The sequence below is a fragment of the Spea bombifrons genome, chromosome 10 (genome assembly GCF_027358695.1).
Source record: "Spea bombifrons isolate aSpeBom1 chromosome 10, aSpeBom1.2.pri, whole genome shotgun sequence".
Classification (NCBI taxonomy): domain Eukaryota; kingdom Metazoa; phylum Chordata; class Amphibia; order Anura; family Pelobatidae; genus Spea; species Spea bombifrons.
Genome location: NC_071096.1, coordinates 1,261,169 through 1,279,609, shown reverse-complemented (window position 1 = coordinate 1,279,609; position 18,441 = coordinate 1,261,169). Strand labels below are relative to the sequence as shown.

Genomic DNA, 18,441 nt, shown 5'->3' with positions numbered 1-18,441 from the left:
TCGAATCTTAACGCTTTAGATTGCAGCTTTTTAACCAGTTGCTGACTGACCTATAGGAGAACATGATTGAAACATCCCGATATACCGAACACAGCAACGGGTTCTGGCCGGGGGCAGCAGCGGTCCCTCTGGTACAAAACGGGGGGGGCACTCCTCTTGGGTGATGAGACCCCTCTGTGCCCCCCATAGACTGCATTAATATATTATGTGCCTTTAAGACTCAGCGCCGGGTATGACATCATCTCACGGCACTCTGCAATAAGGACGGCAGCCGCGGAGGGGACACTTCCCTGAGTCAGGCTTACGGCACCAAACGCAAATACCTCACTGAGTGAACGAGTGTATTCTGTTATATAGTACATGGTATATATAGCCCGGTATATATCCTGTACAGCACTGGCATTATATATAGTGCAGTATATATAGCCCGGTATGTACCCTGTACAGTGCAGCCAGTATATATATATATATATATATAGCCCGGTATGTACCCTGTACAGTGCAGCCAGTACATATATATCCCGGTATATATCCTGTACAGTGCAGCCAGTATACTGGCAACTGATTTTCATAATCGGCTGAATATTTTTTCGATTAATTAGATAAAAATAATAAATGTAAATTTTTCATTTATTTAAAATAATTTAACAAACAAGATGTTAAAAACAAACAGCAAAATAAAAAAAAAAACTTTGAGAAAAATGCATTTCATGTTTTTATTTCCCAACCTGCCCCCCCCCCACAGTTATGCACATTTGAGCCCAGGCTTGCCACTCTGCCCCCAGATATGCCTTATGCCCCCTGTATGCCACACTGCCTCCCAGATATGCCTTATACCCCTGGATATGCCTTATACTGCCCATATGTCATAGTGCCCTCTGATATGCCTTATACCCCAAATATGCCACTCTGCCCCCCCGATATGCCTTATACCCCCAGATATGCCACTCTGCCCCCCCATATGCCACTCTGCCCCCTGATATGCCTTATACAATTTATAGGCCATGCCCCTCAAATATGCCTTATAACCCCCTATAGGAATAATACCCTGTACAGCGCTGCCACTATATATATATATATATATATATATATATATATATATATATATATATATATATATATATAACTGGTATATATAGCCTGGGAATAATACCCTGTACAGTGCTGCCAGTATATATAGTCCAGTATATATATAGCCCGGTATATACCCTGTACAGCGCTGCCAGTATATATAGTCTAGTATATATAGCCTGGTATATACCCTGTACAGCACTGCCAGTATACCGGTATATCCCGGTAAATACCTTGTACAATGCGGTATATATAGCCCGGTATATATCCTGTACAGCACCACCGATATATATAGCCCGGTATATACCCTGTACAGCACCACCGGTATATATAGCTGGTACATGCCCTGTACAGCACCACCGGTATATATAGTCCGGTATAGACACTGTACAGCGCCGTCCACATGCTGCGTCGCGTTTCCTTTTTAACGCCAGCGCAGCGGCTCCCGCGCTGTGATTGGCTGGCGGCGAGCGTGGTCACGTGGCGGGGCTGGCCGGGAGGTGCGCGCGGCCGGGGATCTCACAGTTCAGGCGGTTCGGACGGAGCGGCAGCTGAGGGGAAAAGTTCCGAGGAGGCCCTGAGTGCACCCGGGGGCCATGGCTCTGAGGGACGAGCTGCTGAAGCCTATCTGGCACGCCTTCACCGCCCTGGACCTGGACAGATGCGGCAAGGTGTCCAAATCCCAGCTGAAGGTAAGAGCCGCACCTGCTGCCCCCCCTCAGACTGCCCTCTGAGGGGTTCCCGGTGCCCAGGGGCCACCAGCTGAACCGACTATTAGCTCCTGGAACCCAGGGAGAAGAGAAGTCAGTCTGAGGGTGATGGGAGTGAAGTCCAGAACTTTAGGAAGTTGGCACTCTGGTGAAAATACTGTTCTTTTTACTTGATTTGTAGACTCTCGGCACTCACTCTCATCACTCTTGGCACTCACTCTCAGCGCTCCCAGCAGCTCACTTAGTGAAGGGCGAGATGTTATGTATAAAAAGTGATTCTGGAGTAAAGTTTTTGGAAGTGGTTTAATCTCCATAACAAGCATTACATTTTTGCTGATGATTGGACTATTCTGTCGGTTGCTATGGTGATAAGACCACGTCTCACTCTTGCACTAGAATGACTGTCCATTTTTGAGTGTAACCTCAGTGCTTCCTCATAGCGCACGCCGGGGGAATGAACGCCTCCGCAGTGAAGTAACTCGTTTCAAGTTGTAAAAGTGGAGCAGTCGGCCTGGGCGCTCCATTGGTTGCTATGGTAATAGCACCACATTATTTTCTTGGTACCGGAATGGCTCTATAAATTCCTGCAGTGCCAAGCTGGGTATCTGATGTTAGTGACCCTCTATATAATACCCCAGGGGTAACATTGCCTCCCCATGATACCCCTCCAGCTGCTCTATGCCCGGAGTTACAGCCAGCGCGGCGCCCCAGCGAGTGAGACATGCCCTTAGTGATTTATTTGCACAAGAAAGAGGACTCCAAAAAATCAGATTAAAATGGGACCCTGGTTAAAAGTGGTGTTATCACCATAGCAACCAATGTCCTGCTGATTGCACCATCCTATGTGTTGCTATAGTGATAAGGCCCCTTTTACCCTTGAATCACTAACTAAATTTTGGGAATAAATGATTGGTTTTCTATGGTTTATCTTGTTTCGTTATCACATATACAGTAGCGATGTACAACAGGCGGTGCAGCAGATACCCGCATCAATCCCTGGCAGGTTTCTGTCTCTTGTGTGTTCAAAGGTGTAAACATGAGTGTGCGTGTAAACGTAAACATGAGTGTGCGTGCGTGCATGTTCAAATGTAAACATGAGTGTCGCATCAATCCCTGGCAGGTTTCTGTCTCTTGTGTGTTCAAAGGTGTAAACATGAGTGTGCGTGTAAACGTAAACATGAGTGTGCGTGCGTGCATGTACAAATGTAAACATGAGTGTCGCATCAATCCCTGGCAGGTTTCTGTCTCTTGTGTGTTCAAAGGTGTAAACATGAGTGTGCGTGTGTGCATGTACAAATGTAAACATGAGTGTGCGTGCGTTAGAATGCACACAGGCTGGGTGATTATACTTCCAGTTGGGGCCCCTGGGTGTGTCCCGTCAGGTCTTGTTGTCCCCAGTGGGGGCAGATATTAATGCCCACCAAGGCCGGTGCGTTGATGAAGCTGCTGGGTTACCCAATACAGGAAGGGCTGGTTAACTCTTTGTGTGCAGAGTCACTTGTGTAACTCACCCTCTGTCATGTAGTCAAATATTAACTATGTGGCCCCAAAATGCATGGAAAGGCTGAATAACGGGGCGTTTATCCCCTAAAGCCCCAAAAGTAGGAGTCGTGGGGGGGGGAGGTGGATTCCGCATTTCCATGCAATAAACCCCAATATCTGCCCCAAAAATGACTTGTGGTTTTGAGTCCGCGTTGGTGCCGTTTCTAGCCGGAAAACTATGTTCTGAGCCAACTCCATCCTTGCGAGCTGCTAGGAAATTCGGACCACCAGAATGCTCCGGCCCCCCGTGCTTAGTGTGGAGATCTGTGGCCCCTTGGGGGACAGACCCCCATCATGAAGCCGTGCCGTGATTTCATCGCAGGGTTTGGGGGGGGAATTCAACATCCGCAAACACTCCTAGATTGTCTGGGAAAGTCCCTTCCTTGCGGTGTGGAGACGTGCAGCAGCTGCAGGGCAGGCATTTCCCGATCGTTAGAATTAATATACTTGGCAGCGATACGTTGGTAACGTTATAATTAAACCGGCAGACTCCGCGGATTCGCCCAAAGGGTGATCTTTGATTCTTTTCTGATCGCGGCTTGGAGACAAAGGGCGTTTGTTGTGAATTCCAGTCGCTTCCCTGTGAAGAACAAACACAGATTTATTACGTTTTCTTTCCTGTTACAGAAAGTTAAGTTGCGAGATTCGGCGTATTGTGATGGTTGATTCACGGGGGGCTCGGCAGCCCCTGATAATGCGCGGAAGGACACGCTGGGCCGCCCTTGGTCCAGGGCCCCGAGTGACAGGCTGCATTGGAGGAAGGCTGGCCGCTTGGGGCCGGCGGGGCAAATAGAGCTAATTTGGCTTCGCAATAAAATCAACAAATAGGCATTCAGCGCACAGCCGACGAAAACCCGACTAAAGGAGCATAGAAAGAATCCAGCTGAGGGGGCAAATCCTGCCCCCAGTCACCCCTTCTGGCTATATGTTGTACATGGCTATGGAATATGATGGCACTGTATAAATTAATAAGCGGTAGTAAATGGTGTCATTGCTGGCATAACTTTTCTGTTAGTGGCCCCGAGCAGCCCAGTTAGCGGCCCCCTCGGCTGCAAACAATTTTATCCAAGCAGTAAAGATACGATTGAACTTCGCTCCTTTCTGCCGAGGCGTTCCCTGCTCTCTCGGGTTTTCATATCTCTATAACAGATTATCTGAAACTTTGTTAAAGTGATAAAAAGCAGTAAAAGCCCTACTTTTCGCCCGTTTCCGTTATCTTTTTTTAAAATATTTATTGTGAAAAATCTGGATGCGAAAAGCTGGACGCCGGAGCGCGTTGCACCGGCCAATGGTTCAGGGGAACGCGCTCCTGGGGCCAACGGGAGCTGCAGAAATCTAAGCGAAGGGAGGATAAGGGTTAACCGATACCTCGCTTCGCTTAGATTTCTGCAGCTCTCGTTGGCCCTAGGGCCGTGTGTCGTCGTATAGGAAGCATGCGCAGTCCCCGTGGGGTACACAAAGCCACGGGATTGCTGCAGTCGCCAGGGATAGCACATTGGTTGCTATAACGACTGCCCCATAATAGCTACTATTTGCCGATTTGAGAAAAGAGTATAAAGCCAGTGAGTTTCGCCGAGCGGTGGCTGCTTTGGGGTAAAATCCGGTCAGACAGGTTTTTCTGAGTTATTTTATCGCGGACGGGTAACCTCTCGGGGGAATTCCGATCTCGTGCCGCGTGGAACCTTCCGGGGCGGTTACTGGATAATTCTTCTGTTTTTTGCCAATATTTTAATCTTTTCTGCTGAGTCTACGCGGATCGGCTGCTTCTTATTCCCCCCATGTTTGCTTCACCGGACGGAAAGTTCGCGTCTGGCCCTTTAAGGGTCCGGCCACATTCTTGAAATAGTGACTTTTGTGGCCCCGATCAGCAGCTTCTGGTTACGGGGGCCAAATCCCCCGGGGGAAATCTCGGAGGGGCCCCCTTAATTCACTCCCAGTTTACCAAGCTGGCTGATCCCAGGACGGGGTCTCGGGGGTCTGTCTCGGGGTGAATGAGATTAAAGGGGCCGCTCACCTGGCGAAAACATGACGGTAACAACACAATGTAACAAACGGGCCACTTTTTCCCAAATGTAGGGTTTTTAAAAAAAAATATTTTTCATGACTTTTCTGTTATTATGAATAAACCTATGTGACATTTTCACAGACGCGCGCGTTCATTGGATGGAGGTCTCTGTTTCCACTCTAAATTTTGCTTCCATTTGCATTTTTGACTTTTCTATTTAAAATTTGCTTCCTTCCTGTAGGTTGTAAAATCTCCTGATGTAATTCGAAGCTCTTCTAAGTTCCTCTTTCAAACTCCGTGGGGTCGCCAGACGGATTGAGTTCTCTGTCCATGTGCGTCCCAAGACCTCGCGGTTATATCGGCCAACATAGCGATGGCCGGAGGTCCCGGGATCGAGTGGCTTGTTGGCTGTCCGCCTAAGGGCCGCATTGAGCGGGCCTCTGCTGTAATGTGGCTACATATCAAAAAGCCCGCTGTCCGTGTCCATACGTTGTGTGTTCCCATAATTACTTATAAACGCAGAGGTAACCGGAACAAACACGTCCTCTCCTCAAGCGTAGGATTCAGAAACCAATACACTGGCCGGCCGTCTCGGGGGCCGATCAGCCGGTTTATTTCTTGCTTCTCTCGGTTACGCAGAGGCTTCGGTAACGCCTCGAGCCAGCAGCCGTGTGAACTGCGCCTTATTTAGTTTTGCGGCCCTTTAAATCATGCAGACTCGGCAGGTCAGTGAATGTTAACACGTTAGACGTTTGCTGTTTGAGCCGCTCTGTGTCGGGTGTAGATAATGACAAACCGTATTAACACGTTTTCAGCACCAATAGAGTTTAAACCGGGTCACGGAACCTCCTGTCTGCCTGCGAGTGTCACTCATATTAATACTTATTAACATATAGAATTTCCAGCAGCATCACTCAAACATCCAGCTCGCGGGAGCCTCATAGACAGAGAGTGAGAGAGAGACCCGCAGGGAATGACAGAGAGAAGGACCCCCCCCCCACACCCCGCGAGAGGCTGTGTCGCACTTTTACACGATTCAGATAATGCAAAAAATAAAATTGACAGTTTATTAGACGTTTCACGGGACGGAGACATCACGTTATGTCCTCTTTTTTTGGGGGTAAAACTGTTTTTAGAATGTGGATGACGTAACTTTTTTTTCTTCCAGGTTCTCTCTCACAATCTGTGCACCCTGTTAAATGTCCCCCACGATCCGGTGGCCCTGGAGGAACATTTCAGAGACGACGACGAAGGGCCCGTCTCTAACCATGGATACATGCCTTATCTGAACAAATTCATTCTGGATAAAGTAAGTGCCGCCGCGCTCTGCGTTACATTTAACTTGTGTTTGAGCCCAAAGGGGCCGACAAATTTGGTTCGGGTAACTGGGTGCCGACTTTTTTCTTCCCCGATGGTGTTTTTATCTTGAAATATTACCCACAGGTCTGCAGTTAAATGTTTATTGGGGCAATATGACCTAAAACACACCTTTGTTCAGTGCTGTACAGTACCGTGGTTAACCCCTTCAAAGCTTTTATGTGCAACAGTTATTCCTCTTTCTGTGATTTAGTGAACCCGCCAAAGAGTAAATTCTTTCGTGGTTTCATTTTAAACGCTATTCGCCTGGAGACCTGCCACGCCACTGCTTGTGTTCTGCCATTGTGAATGCCGCCCTCCGCAGGAAAGCTTAGGGTGCGGGATTCACAATGGGAGCCCTGATACGTTTTCACCTCCTTGTCCTGCAAAACCCTGGCGCCGGGAGGTGGTTTCTAGTCGCAGTGATGACCTGGGTTTGTTGAGCCCTGATTTAGGCCTGCTTTGTCTCAGCGGTATATTCCATGCAGTGCTTTGTGATTCCATGCAAATCGGCCCCATCCGGCCCCCGTCTAGTCACTCGTCTCTCCTGATGTAAAGACTCAAACCTTAATCAGTCGTTCTCGTCTTAGATTCAGGAGCCGTATGTCTATCCCATGCATGTTTAATACCCACACTGTATTACCCTCTACCACTTCTGCTGGGAGGCTGTTTCACTTTTCTCCCAGTAAAGTTAAACTTCCTTGCATTGCATCCAAGCCCCCACACACCAGTTCAGTTTGCTGACGCCTTCCCAGTGATTCATGTTCTTTGTGAGAGAAAAGAATAAATCCCAAGAACGGAGAGATAAGAGCAGGAAGCCCCAGCGCGTTTCACGGTTTCCCGTCTGGTAACATTTTATTTGACATAAAACCCGTGTGGCCAGCAAGAGCTCAGGACTGTATGTCGCGCGTCGAGCATCGATGTATCTGCTGCGTCAGTCAGGGAGAATTGGTCACCCCACACGTTTGTGACATTCCGGGTGATTGTCTCGTGTTGGTGATAATATCACGTATTGGATTGCGTTTCCATTGTTTTATTGTAAGAGCTGAAATGGGACTGATGGGGCTGACTGCCAGACCCGACGTGCCCCCCCGATGCTGCGCTTACAGACAGGGGCAACAGAGACCCCCCTTATTCTTCACTCGGACTTTAATTCTTAAGGTAGATCTGTCTGTTTGATCCAATTCCTACATGTTCCAGTCCCCTACAGTAAGTGAAGCTCCCGTGATGGTTCTTTAGTGGTCTATATGTTCCCGAGACCCCGCTATATATAACCACCCCCCCCAAACGCTCACATCACAGCCCCCCTCCCTGCTTCTCAGGGTGTTTCTGTTTTGGGGCTGATGTGGTTCTGGGTTCGAATTATTCTATTCAGTTTAAATGTTATGGCATCACAGGATTTCCGAGTTACTTTTACGCCCAATTGTTCCAAAAATAGCGCTGGGAAATCTGTCTGCATCTTAAGTCTATGATGGGGTGGAATAATTATCAGGGACGTCTGACTGAGAACATTGTATTCTAAAATACCTAGACTGTAATGCCCTCGCCCATATGGGTCCATAGCTATAGAATATAATGTATGGAGGGTAACGGCAGAGTATTACTGCAATGCGGCAGCCCGTCTTGTAAGACCCCCTCATGTCTGATGAGCTCTTTGCTTGTAAAACTTGACATGTTCTGTTATGTAACGTGAGACCCCCGAACCGCCACGTGGTCCACGCAGCTAGAAATAAACAGGTTTTGGTTCTAACAGCAGAGACCCGGATTAGCATGCGGAGCGTTACGCGGCGCTCCGTGTGAAGAATCTTTTCTCTGCGAGGATTCTGAAGAAGGTCCGTCCGTGTCACGAATGCCAACGAGTTATTGATTCAGTGGAAGGGAAGTGGTTTGGCTGCAACAAAGAGTTTATTGTCAGGGGGAGTTTGTTAAAAACCCTTCTCTGTGACAAAAAGTGGAACGGCCTCTTGCTCGCCCTCTTCCACTCTTGCTCGCCCTCTTCCACTCTTGCTCGCCCTCTTGCGCGCCTCGCCCTCTTGCGCGCCTCGCCCTCTCTCTTGCGCGGCTCGTGCTCCCGCTCATAACTTACTGTTTCTGCTGCTGTTGAAAAACAATCTTTGGTTTGAAAACACGTCTCCTTAAAACCTGCCGTTTGGCCCCTGAGCTCCAATGGTGCTGAACTGACTTCTGTTCTATTTTTCTTTCCTGCGCAGACACATATGTGGGTCCTCCAGCTGCCATGCTGGGGTTCCTGGTCACCTGTCATGTTGGTTCTTAGGGAAGGTGCTAAAGGGCCGCTGGGTAATATACCAAACTCTGCCATGTACCCTGCGGAGGAATAACAGAAATATTACGTGTGCTCCAGGTCTGCAGTGTGGGGTATTACTGGGAGGATTCTCTGGGCACTGTTTGGGTAAATTCGGCAGAAAGAGGGGCCATATGGGCCAGTTTGCTGACTTTGGTCATGTGAGTAACTCGAAGATTTGCTGCCATTCATGGAAGTGCTACATGCGCGCTTAGCTCCAGCTAGAGGCTCCTCGGGGGTTGGCTTAAGATGTGATTGATCGATCTGAGGCAGGTAATACTCCTCTGCTGTTGGCTGCCTGTGAAGAACAAACAGCCAGTGGGACACGCAGGAGCAGTTTTTGGCATATGCTGCTTGGGCCCCCTTGGTGGAGCCAAGTCCAGAAAATGGCAGCTTCCTCCAGACCAAGGGAATTATTTTTATGTATTGTTTTATATAGCGCTGTCAAATTCTGTAGCGTTGTACAATGGGTATATCATTGTGGGGGAGGGGGCTGAACAGCTAATGCAAAGACGATCAGATTTCTTCTTCTTTTTTATTAGGTTCAAGGAGACATCAATAAGATTGAATTTAACAGAATGTGTTGGACTTTATGCGCCAAGAAGAATCTCACCCAGAACCCTCTGTGCATCAGCGAGGACAGCGCCTTCAAAATATGGACCATATTTAACTTCCTATCGGAGGACAAATACCCTCTGGTCATGGTCCCTGAAGAGGTAGGTGACACTGAAGGGTTAATGCTGGTTAAGAGGTTTTTGCCCCCACTTTCTGGGCCATTTCATTGTTACATCCATCAGCTCCGCTTCCTATTTATGCATCCTGAGCCGGCAGATAGCGAGTTTATCAGCGCTGGATCTTTCGAAACATTTCCTGCGTGTCACGAGACTCGTATTATTCAACATTTACCGCAAACGACTCTGACGCAGCCTCAGCTGGGGGTTTAATGGGGGCCACATCTGTTACACCCCACTTCCCAATAGTACATTTACCCCGGCTTACAAAGCAATGTTTACATTTTACGCCTCTTGGATTTGCATTTTTTTTGCATTCCTGATGACTTACAGGAACCCGTCACAATCTCTTGTAAGGATTCTGGAATGCATTTAAATAATAATGAGCTTCCTGTCGCTGGGAACATCCCAAAGGCAGGATATTCATTTCCAAACGTTGTTCGTGTCTTTGTTTTAATTTCATGTATTTTTTAAGAAAAGCCTATGACGGTAATGGTAAGTATCCCCCCCCCCGACCCTTGGTTTGGGCAGTTGCCCCCTGCCCTGTTTTTTTTATGCCCCACAGATTAATTTTTACGTTTGTTCATCCGCTGCTGGGTTCTGCTGTTAAAACCCCACAGTGTGTGTGTGTGATGATGGGGCAAGTTGGCTTTCACACTATTGCCCTCGGCTTGGCTAATGCCGTGAATGTGCCCGCCGCCCATAGGGCTTTTCTGCCTGTTTGTTTTCTGACCTTTTGTCACAAACTGTGTACTAAAGCGGCTCCTTAACTCTGACCGCATTCCTGCAATTGTGTTTGAACTGCTGCCTCCAGAACATGCGCGTCAGATGCAAGCGCCATCCGATAACGCGACGAGCCCCTGGCCTGCTCGGACCCCGGTATGATTATTAGCGGTGGGCACCGCGGTCCGGTTAGTGACTGCAGTAAAGAGGAAGCACGAGACGCGTTGGAGGAAGCCGGGCCCTGCAGGCTTTTCTGGGCCCCGGCGGTTGGGGTTGCGGCGGGTTTTGTGGTCAGACTTTATTTTTTGTGTCCGCAGATCGAGTATTTGTTGAAGAAGCTGACGGAGGCGATGGGGGGAGGCTGGCAGCAGGCGCTGTTTGAGGATTACAAGATCAGCCTCCATCAGAAGGAGAGCTGTCTGTCCGTCTGGGAGCTCATTGAGCTGGTCGGCAGTGGCCATTTCAGTAAAGGCATGGACCAGGCCACCGTTTCCATGGCAATTACTGAAGTCTTTAACGAGCTCGTCCTCGACGTCCTGAAACAGGTGAGTAGAGACCTGCGACCGGCCCTAGCGAACTAATTCTATACGGAAAACATGTCTGTGTTAATTCATACAGTGTAATAGGTCTGCATATTCTGCAAATGGTTAAACGAACCGAACCCTTCGCACCCTTCGTTAAAACGTTAAATGCCGCCAAGCACGTTTTATAACCGGTTGGTACATTCAATGTATTTATCACTTACGCCGATTCCGTTAATGTTATGTTGACCAAACTTGAGCCGGTTGCTAGACCACAAAACATAAAACTCACGTAACACATCTATTGACCCAAAATAAATAAATATTCTTCCGCTTGGGTGTAGATTTTTGAAGATTTGCAGCCGGCCAAAAGGCCCTTTTCTAATGTGTTCTAACGTATGTTTCCAACCAATTGTAATGATTTGCACACAAAAAGTTAAAATAAGCACAAGAGCGAAATCTACGGTAAAAGCTTTATTTCTGCAAATCAATCAAATTCATTAATAATAGCAGAAAATCAGTGATTCCCAGGAACAACCCGCAGCGAGACAATTCTATTTATAATGCATAATGTATCTCCTATAGATATAACATACAGATCTCTATCTGTCGTTTCTATATATTCTATATCTGTCGTATCTATATATTATATACGTCGTATCTATCTATCTATAATGTATTTGTTTCTGAAATATATCACTTGTTCTGTCCTGTCTGCTCTCGGAATCTGATTGCGCTATATAAAAAATACATAATTCTAAGTCGAGTGTTTTTAAATAATATACATTTAATATAATATACATAAAATTGCGTATCGTGGCTTCCCCTCTGCAGGGATACATGTTGAAGAAAGGACACAAGCGGAAGAACTGGACGGAGCGCTGGTTCGTGCTGAAGCCAAACGTCGTCACGTATTACGGCAGCGAAGACCTGAAGGACAAAAAAGGGGACATTATTCTGGACGAGAACTGCTGCGTGGAGGTAAAACCAGCGCCGCTCGCCGTCCTACGCACAGCAGCTACTTTTAAACGTATCTTTCAATCCCGCTTGAGTCGGTCAGGGGTTTTGGCCCAAATTTAGTGGGTTTAACTGTTGCCATGCTGGAGGTAACGAGACTAGGATCCTGTGCAGTGTGCGCATCATCGATGACGTACCTGGTGCGTCCCGGTCTGTGGGTGACACCCAACCAGGAAGTACCAGGTACGTCACCGGTATGGAAGGGGTTAATACCTGGAATGTATAAACGTGAATAAAACCCCAAAGGCATTACGTTCCGCCCCAGCTGGCGCTCCCCGGTTAGTACCCGTCGGCTCCCGTTCTCCTTGTAGTTTTGGTGCTGGTTTAGTAAGGATTTATTGTCCGTAACCCGGGTGACGGCGGAATTTTGTATCAGTTCAAAATTCTACAATTCTGTTCACCTAAAACTTGCGTGTTCTCCCTCATGCGCCTCCCCGTGGAAGAGCAGAAAGCCACTTATATTCAGAAAAAGGGGAGGCTTCTGATGTAGGGGGCCGGTGTGATTTTAGGCTCCCCCACTGGCCAGATCTGGTACTGCAGGTGAAACGGACGGCTGAAGTAAAGTATTCTGAGCTCTAAAACGCCTTTTCTCAGTCCTTGTCAGATAAAGATGGGAAGAAGTGCCTTTTTCTCGTGAAATGTTTGGATAAAAGCTATGAGATCAGCGCCTCAGATAAGAAGAAGAGACAGGAGTGGATCCAAGGTGAGTTCCCCCGGCCGCCTGTATAATACGCATTCTCCTGCGCTGTGACTCCTTGAGTATGTAAGGAGGCTGGGGGTATACTGTCAGCTCCGGTACATTGAGCCAGGGATACCTTCAGGCAGCACCTAAGGTGAAAAGTCCTTGTAGAAATAAAATGTAATTGGGGACAAACCGCAGGCCGGGCAACGAAAACGAGGTCAGCGAGATAAAGATTTACTGGAACATTATTGGGAGAGAGAAGTCTTCTAACGCCCCGCGCCTTCCAACACACGTCTTATAACACAACGCCCCGCGCCTTCCAACACACGTCTTACAACACAACGCCCCGGGCCTTCCAACAGACGTCTTATAACACAACACCCCGCGCCTTCCAACACACGTCTTATAACACAACGCCCCGGGCCTTCCAACACACGTCTTACAACGCAACGCCCCGGGCCTTCCAACACACGTCTTACAACGCAACGCCCCGGGCCTTCCAACACACGTCTTACAACACAACGCCCCGCGCCTTCTAACACACGTCTGATAACACAACACAACGCCCCGCACCTTCTAACACACGTCTGATAACACAATGCGCCTTCTAACACACGTCTTACAACACAACGCCCCGGGCCTTCTAACACACGTCTTACAACACAACGCCCCGGGCCTTCTAACACACGTCTTATAACACAACGCCCCGCGCCTTCAAACACACGTCTTATAACACAACGCCCCGGGCCTTCCAACACACGTCTTATAACACAACGCCCCGTGCCTTCCAACACACGTCTTACAACACAACGCCCCCGGGCCTTCCAACACACGTCTTATAACACAACGCCCCGCGCCTTCCAACACACATCTTATAACACAACGCCCCGCGCCTTCCAACACACGTCTTATAACACAACGCCCCGGGCCTTCCAACACACGTCTTACAACACAACGCCCCGGGCCTTCCAACACACGTCTTATAACACAACGCCCCGCGCCTTCCAACACACGTCTTATAACACAACGCCCCGGGCCTTCCAACACACGTCTTACAACACAACGCCCCCGGGCCTTCCAACACACGTCTTATAACACAACGCCCCGCGCCTTCCAACACACATCTTATAACACAACGCCCCGCGCCTTCCAACACACGTCTTATAACACAACGCCCCGGGCCTTCCAACACACGTCTTACAACACAACGCCCCGGGCCTTCCAACACACGTCTTATAACACAACGCCCCGCGCCTTCCAACACACGTCTTATAACACAACGCCCCGGGCCTTCCAACACACGTCTTACAACGCAACGCCCCGGGCCTTCCAACACACGTCTTACAACACAACGCCCCGCGCCTTCTAACACACGTCTGATAACACAACACAACGCCCCGCACCTTCTAACACACGTCTGATAACACAATGCGCCTTCTAACACACGTCTTACAACACAACGCCCCGGGCCTTCTAACACACGTCTTACAACACAACGCCCCGGGCCTTCTAACACACGTCTTATAACACAACGCCCCGCGCCTTCCAACACACGTCTTATAACACAACGCCCCGGGCCTTCCAACACACGTCTTACAACACAACGCCCCGGGCCTTCCAACACACGTCTTACAACACAACGCCCCGGGCCTTCCAACACACGTCTTACAACACAACGCCCCGGGCCTTCCAACACACGTCTTACAACACAACGCCCCGGGCCTTCTAACACACGTCTGATAACACAACACAACGCCCCGCACCTTCTAACACACGTCTGATAACACAATGCCCCGGGCCTTCCAACACACGTCTTACAACACAACGCCCCGGGCCTTCCAACACACGTCTTACAACACAACGCCCCGCACCTTCTAACACACGTCTTATAACACAATGCGCCTTCTAACACACATCTTACAACACAACGCCCCGGGCCTTCTAACACACGTCTTATAACACAACGCCCCGGGCCTTCCAACACACGTCTTACAACACAACGCCCCGGGCCTTCTAACACAACACTCTTTATCTGCAGCCATCCAGACCGTGATTAACCTGAGGAAGATGGGACTCTCCTCCCCGCACAGGGAGGCGCGACAGAAGCGGAAGGCCCTGCGCCAGAAGATGCTGGCGGAGCAGATGGAGATGGAGAAGAAGATGAAGGAACTACAGCTGGCCAATGAGACAAAACAGAGGGAACTGGAGAACGTGCGCAAGGTGAGAAACACGCCGCCGGTCTGTAATTCCCTCGCTGCCGAGACACTCCACTAAACCCTCGTTCTGTCTGTGCAGCAACTGAAAGATGCGGCCGAGCGGGCGACGGAGGAAGAGAAGAGACGGCAGGAGACTCACGTGGAGCTGCAGGACCGGTTCCGAGTGGAGCTGGAGCAGGAGCAGATGGTAATTGGCACTTTCTGGAGAGGTGGGGGGTAGGTGCAGGTCCTGGGCGCCCGGCGGCATTCGGGCAAAAGAATTCCAGGCCACACTAACCAGTTGTAACCAAGAGGCAGCTGCTGCTGGGCAGTCTAACTGAGGGTAGTTGTGGTTCACCATCTGCTGAGAGCTGCTTCTTGGTTTATGCCCCCTTGGTGGCGAGAAGGGTATTTAACTCACCCCTCGCTCGGGATTCCTTCCACATCAGATTCGCCGGCAGATGGAGGAGCAGGTGGCACAGAAGTCGTCCGAGCTGGAGCAGTACTTGGTGCGGGTCCGCGAACTCGAGCAAATGTACCACCAGCTGCAGGAGGCCCTGGACGATGAGAAGCAAGCGAGGCAAGACGAGGAGACCGTCCGGCGCCTTCAGGCACAGTAAGGAGGGCTGGGGAATGTGAAGGGTTAGTAATAAGACAAAATGCTCCCCAATTCAGAGATGGTTGTGTGGTTGGGATGGGGGGTCTCGGGCGAATCCTGTGCAGCCGGTCTCTGTCTCTCAGCCTCTGGATCAAACTCTCCCTCCGGTCCCAGAGGACGAGACTGCAGATTCACTTACTACAGCCGGCCCTATATCGTTATCATTATTATTATCTTTTATTTCTATAGAAGTCAGCAGACTGTGCGCCCTGGTGGTAGCGCCATAACCCACAACGTCTTGTACGGGTGCTACAGAGCGGCAGCCATCGTTAGAGCCCCGTCAGTGGTGTCTGTAGGATACCGTAAAGCATCGCCGGATATTTCGTTTTAGAGTAATGCGTCGGCTGGGCATGCGGAGCAACCTGCTCTGGGCTCGACCTTACTTAAAGTGCATTAAATGCGTTAAACGCAGCAGGTACTAAGAGTACGGTGGCCCCCAGTGACCACAGGGCAGATTCCACATGCATCACACAGACTTGGCCAGCAATGAAAGAAACATCTGCTTTTCACCCCGCAGGCTGCTGGAGGAAGAGGCGGCCAAGAGAGCGGCGCTAGAGAAGCTGCACAAAGAGCAGGAGCTGGCCATAAAAATGACCGAAGCCGAGAAGAAAGAACTGGAGAGCATGCAAGAGGTTAAAGAGAAAGCTCTGCAAGAGGCGATGCAGCAGCTGGAGCACCTCGAGAAGGAGCGTCTGGAGGCCCTGGAGCAGTACAAGGTAAACCCCAACTCGCCCTGCTGGGGGCAGAAACAGACTATGCTAAAGGGTGCAAGAAAATATTACAACTGCCCCCACCCCTTTGTTGACTTATATGCAAAATGATAAATAAAGCAGCATTAGGGCGAGAGGAAATAAAGGGGCAGATTAGAGGGGGCCGATGGCTCTAACCTGGGGCAAATTCCTGGTTACTCACCCTGCACGCCGCGCACTGCCTGGTCCCCAGGTCGGGCTCATCGTGTCTCTTATCTATTATAGACAGTTACAAAGAATCTCGAAGTGGCAAGATGCAAGACGATGAGCTGGAAGGACAAAGTGGCTCACCACGAAGGGTTAATCCGATTAATACAGCCAGGTAAAAAAAAAAATGCACCTGGGGGGGCACCTAAACCAAAAAAATGGATATTAATCACTGTGCATAAAAAACACCTTTTTATTAAATACATGTAAATATAAAACTATTACTTGTACTTCCATCGTTTCTGTTCTGATAAATGATGTATCCCAGAATGCACCTCCCCCGTGAGCCGGCTCGCGCATGCGCCTCAAATGAATTGTGATTTAAATTCTGTGCGATAGGCTGAAAATAAAAAAATAACCGGGTGAACTGGTGAAATAAAACAACCAAATCCAGACTGGCACATATTTATAACCTATAGATATAAGTAACTAGTGGCTTTAGCACCGTCCTCACCTGACACGCAGAGCTCCTCATCCAATGAAACGCGTTTCCAGACGATGCATTTAAATAAGTACGGGTTTTAAATCTCTTTCAGGTGCGAAAAATCCTGGTCTCATCACAAATTGGGGGCCGGCGTCCTTCACCCAGGGGGAGCTGCATGAGCGCGAGAAAAACTGGCAGGTGATGAAGGGCAGCAGCACAGAACAACCGCCCTGGGTCACTGCGAAACGCAGCGGGGAATCGGGCAGCGGGAGCTCGGAGTGAGCGGAGCGTCCGGTGATTTATAACGCACCTGCTTTCCAAAAAGGGAGAACACGCTTTAGTGTTAGGTGAATAGAATTGTAGAATTATGAACTGATACGGAATTCCGCCGTCACCCGGGTAACGTACAATAAATCCTAACTAAATCGGCACCAAAACTACAAGGAGAACGGGAGCCGACGGGTACTAACCGGGGAGCGCCAGCTGGGGCGGAACGTAATGCCTTTGGGGTTTTATTCACGTTGATACATTCCAGTTATTAAACCCTACGTTCAGAATGAAGACGTTTATTGGGACGGCTTTTATGTGATCAAATCCCATAAAAAATATTTCCTAAAAACAAAACTTGAACTTGTCCTTATTTGGCGTAGAGGAGGAACGTATGGACTGCCCGACGACCCCCCCCCACCTGTTTTTTTAGCATGTGGTAAATGCCTGCACCTTATTGGCCACCGGCCTTTCCAGGGGGTAGATGCGAGTGCTAAATACCCCAGAAGGGTTTTACACTATAAAAGATAAGATGCCGTCTGTTAGATGTTAGTCTGTTAGTCTGCTTTGGTATCAAACATTCTCCTCCAGGAAACCCCGCTGGGGGCAGAGTTGATGGGGGGGTATATTGAGGCGACGGCTCATTCTCCACGTCCCCCGAAACCAGGAGATTTGAGCGGCTCTGACAGCTTTACTCGTTTAACCTGAAAACCCGTTCAGTTTGTAGCTTTTACACTATTTTTCCACAGAATGCATAGAAGAGCTGAGCAGCACCTTATTTTACCCATTTTAGGCCAATCGACCTGTATTGGAGCCCTTACAGGTGACACAACCCCAGGGGTGGAATAAGCTGAGGACTTACCAGAGGGCGCCGGGTAACATGAAATCTGAGGGTAACGGTGCTGCCCGCTCGGTGACTCTAAAGGCAGCAGATCTGTAACAAACCCTCGGCAATTTATCACCGATGGAGCCTGGAAAGGATTAATCAGCAGAGCCTACAATGCGTTGAGATAAAATGTGATGATAATTAGAACCAGCTGACCCTTTGGGAGCTCCCCACCCCCCTATTTTCTGCCATAATTACGGTAATCTGTAATATTATATTTGCACACCAGAGGGCACCATTGACCAGCAGTGCATCTGCGACCCAAAGGAAGCCGGACTCCAGCGATGTTCCTTTATAATGTCATGGAATGTAATCGGGCATAACGCTGAATGCGGCAGAGACCGCTGGTTTTGCTCGGCCAGATAATTGGCCGCTCGGGACGTCGTAAGACGTCA

The 18,441-nt window shown here is 49.1% G+C and overlaps 1 protein-coding gene across 1 annotated transcript; it reads left to right on the top strand.

Annotated features, from left to right (window-relative positions):
• The first annotated feature begins 1,598 nt into the window (after nucleotides 1–1,598).
• SWAP70 (switching B cell complex subunit SWAP70) lies at nucleotides 1,599–17,454 on the top strand. The gene is made up of 12 exons (XM_053448880.1): nucleotides 1,599–1,763; nucleotides 6,497–6,637; nucleotides 9,529–9,702; nucleotides 10,758–10,985; nucleotides 11,796–11,942; nucleotides 12,573–12,681; nucleotides 14,699–14,880; nucleotides 14,956–15,063; nucleotides 15,305–15,471; nucleotides 16,031–16,229; nucleotides 16,488–16,584; nucleotides 17,006–17,454. Exons 1-12 carry the CDS (start codon nucleotides 1,668–1,670, stop codon nucleotides 17,173–17,175), a joined length of 1,818 nt encoding a protein of 605 aa, XP_053304855.1. The 5' UTR covers nucleotides 1,599–1,667; the 3' UTR covers nucleotides 17,176–17,454.
• The last annotated feature ends 987 nt before the right edge of the window (nucleotides 17,455–18,441 follow it).

Excerpts from the sequence above, each read along its gene's own strand:
- SWAP70 (XM_053448880.1), top strand. The coding sequence starts at position 1,668 with ATGGCTCTGAGGGACGAGCTGCTGAAGCCTATCTGGCACGCCTTCACC. Across the intron at positions 15,064-15,304 it reads AGCTGGAGCAGGAGCAGATG|ATTCGCCGGCAGATGGAGGA; the intron begins GTAATTGGCACT and ends CTTCCACATCAG. Across the intron at positions 15,472-16,030 it reads GTCCGGCGCCTTCAGGCACA|GCTGCTGGAGGAAGAGGCGG; the intron begins GTAAGGAGGGCT and ends TTCACCCCGCAG.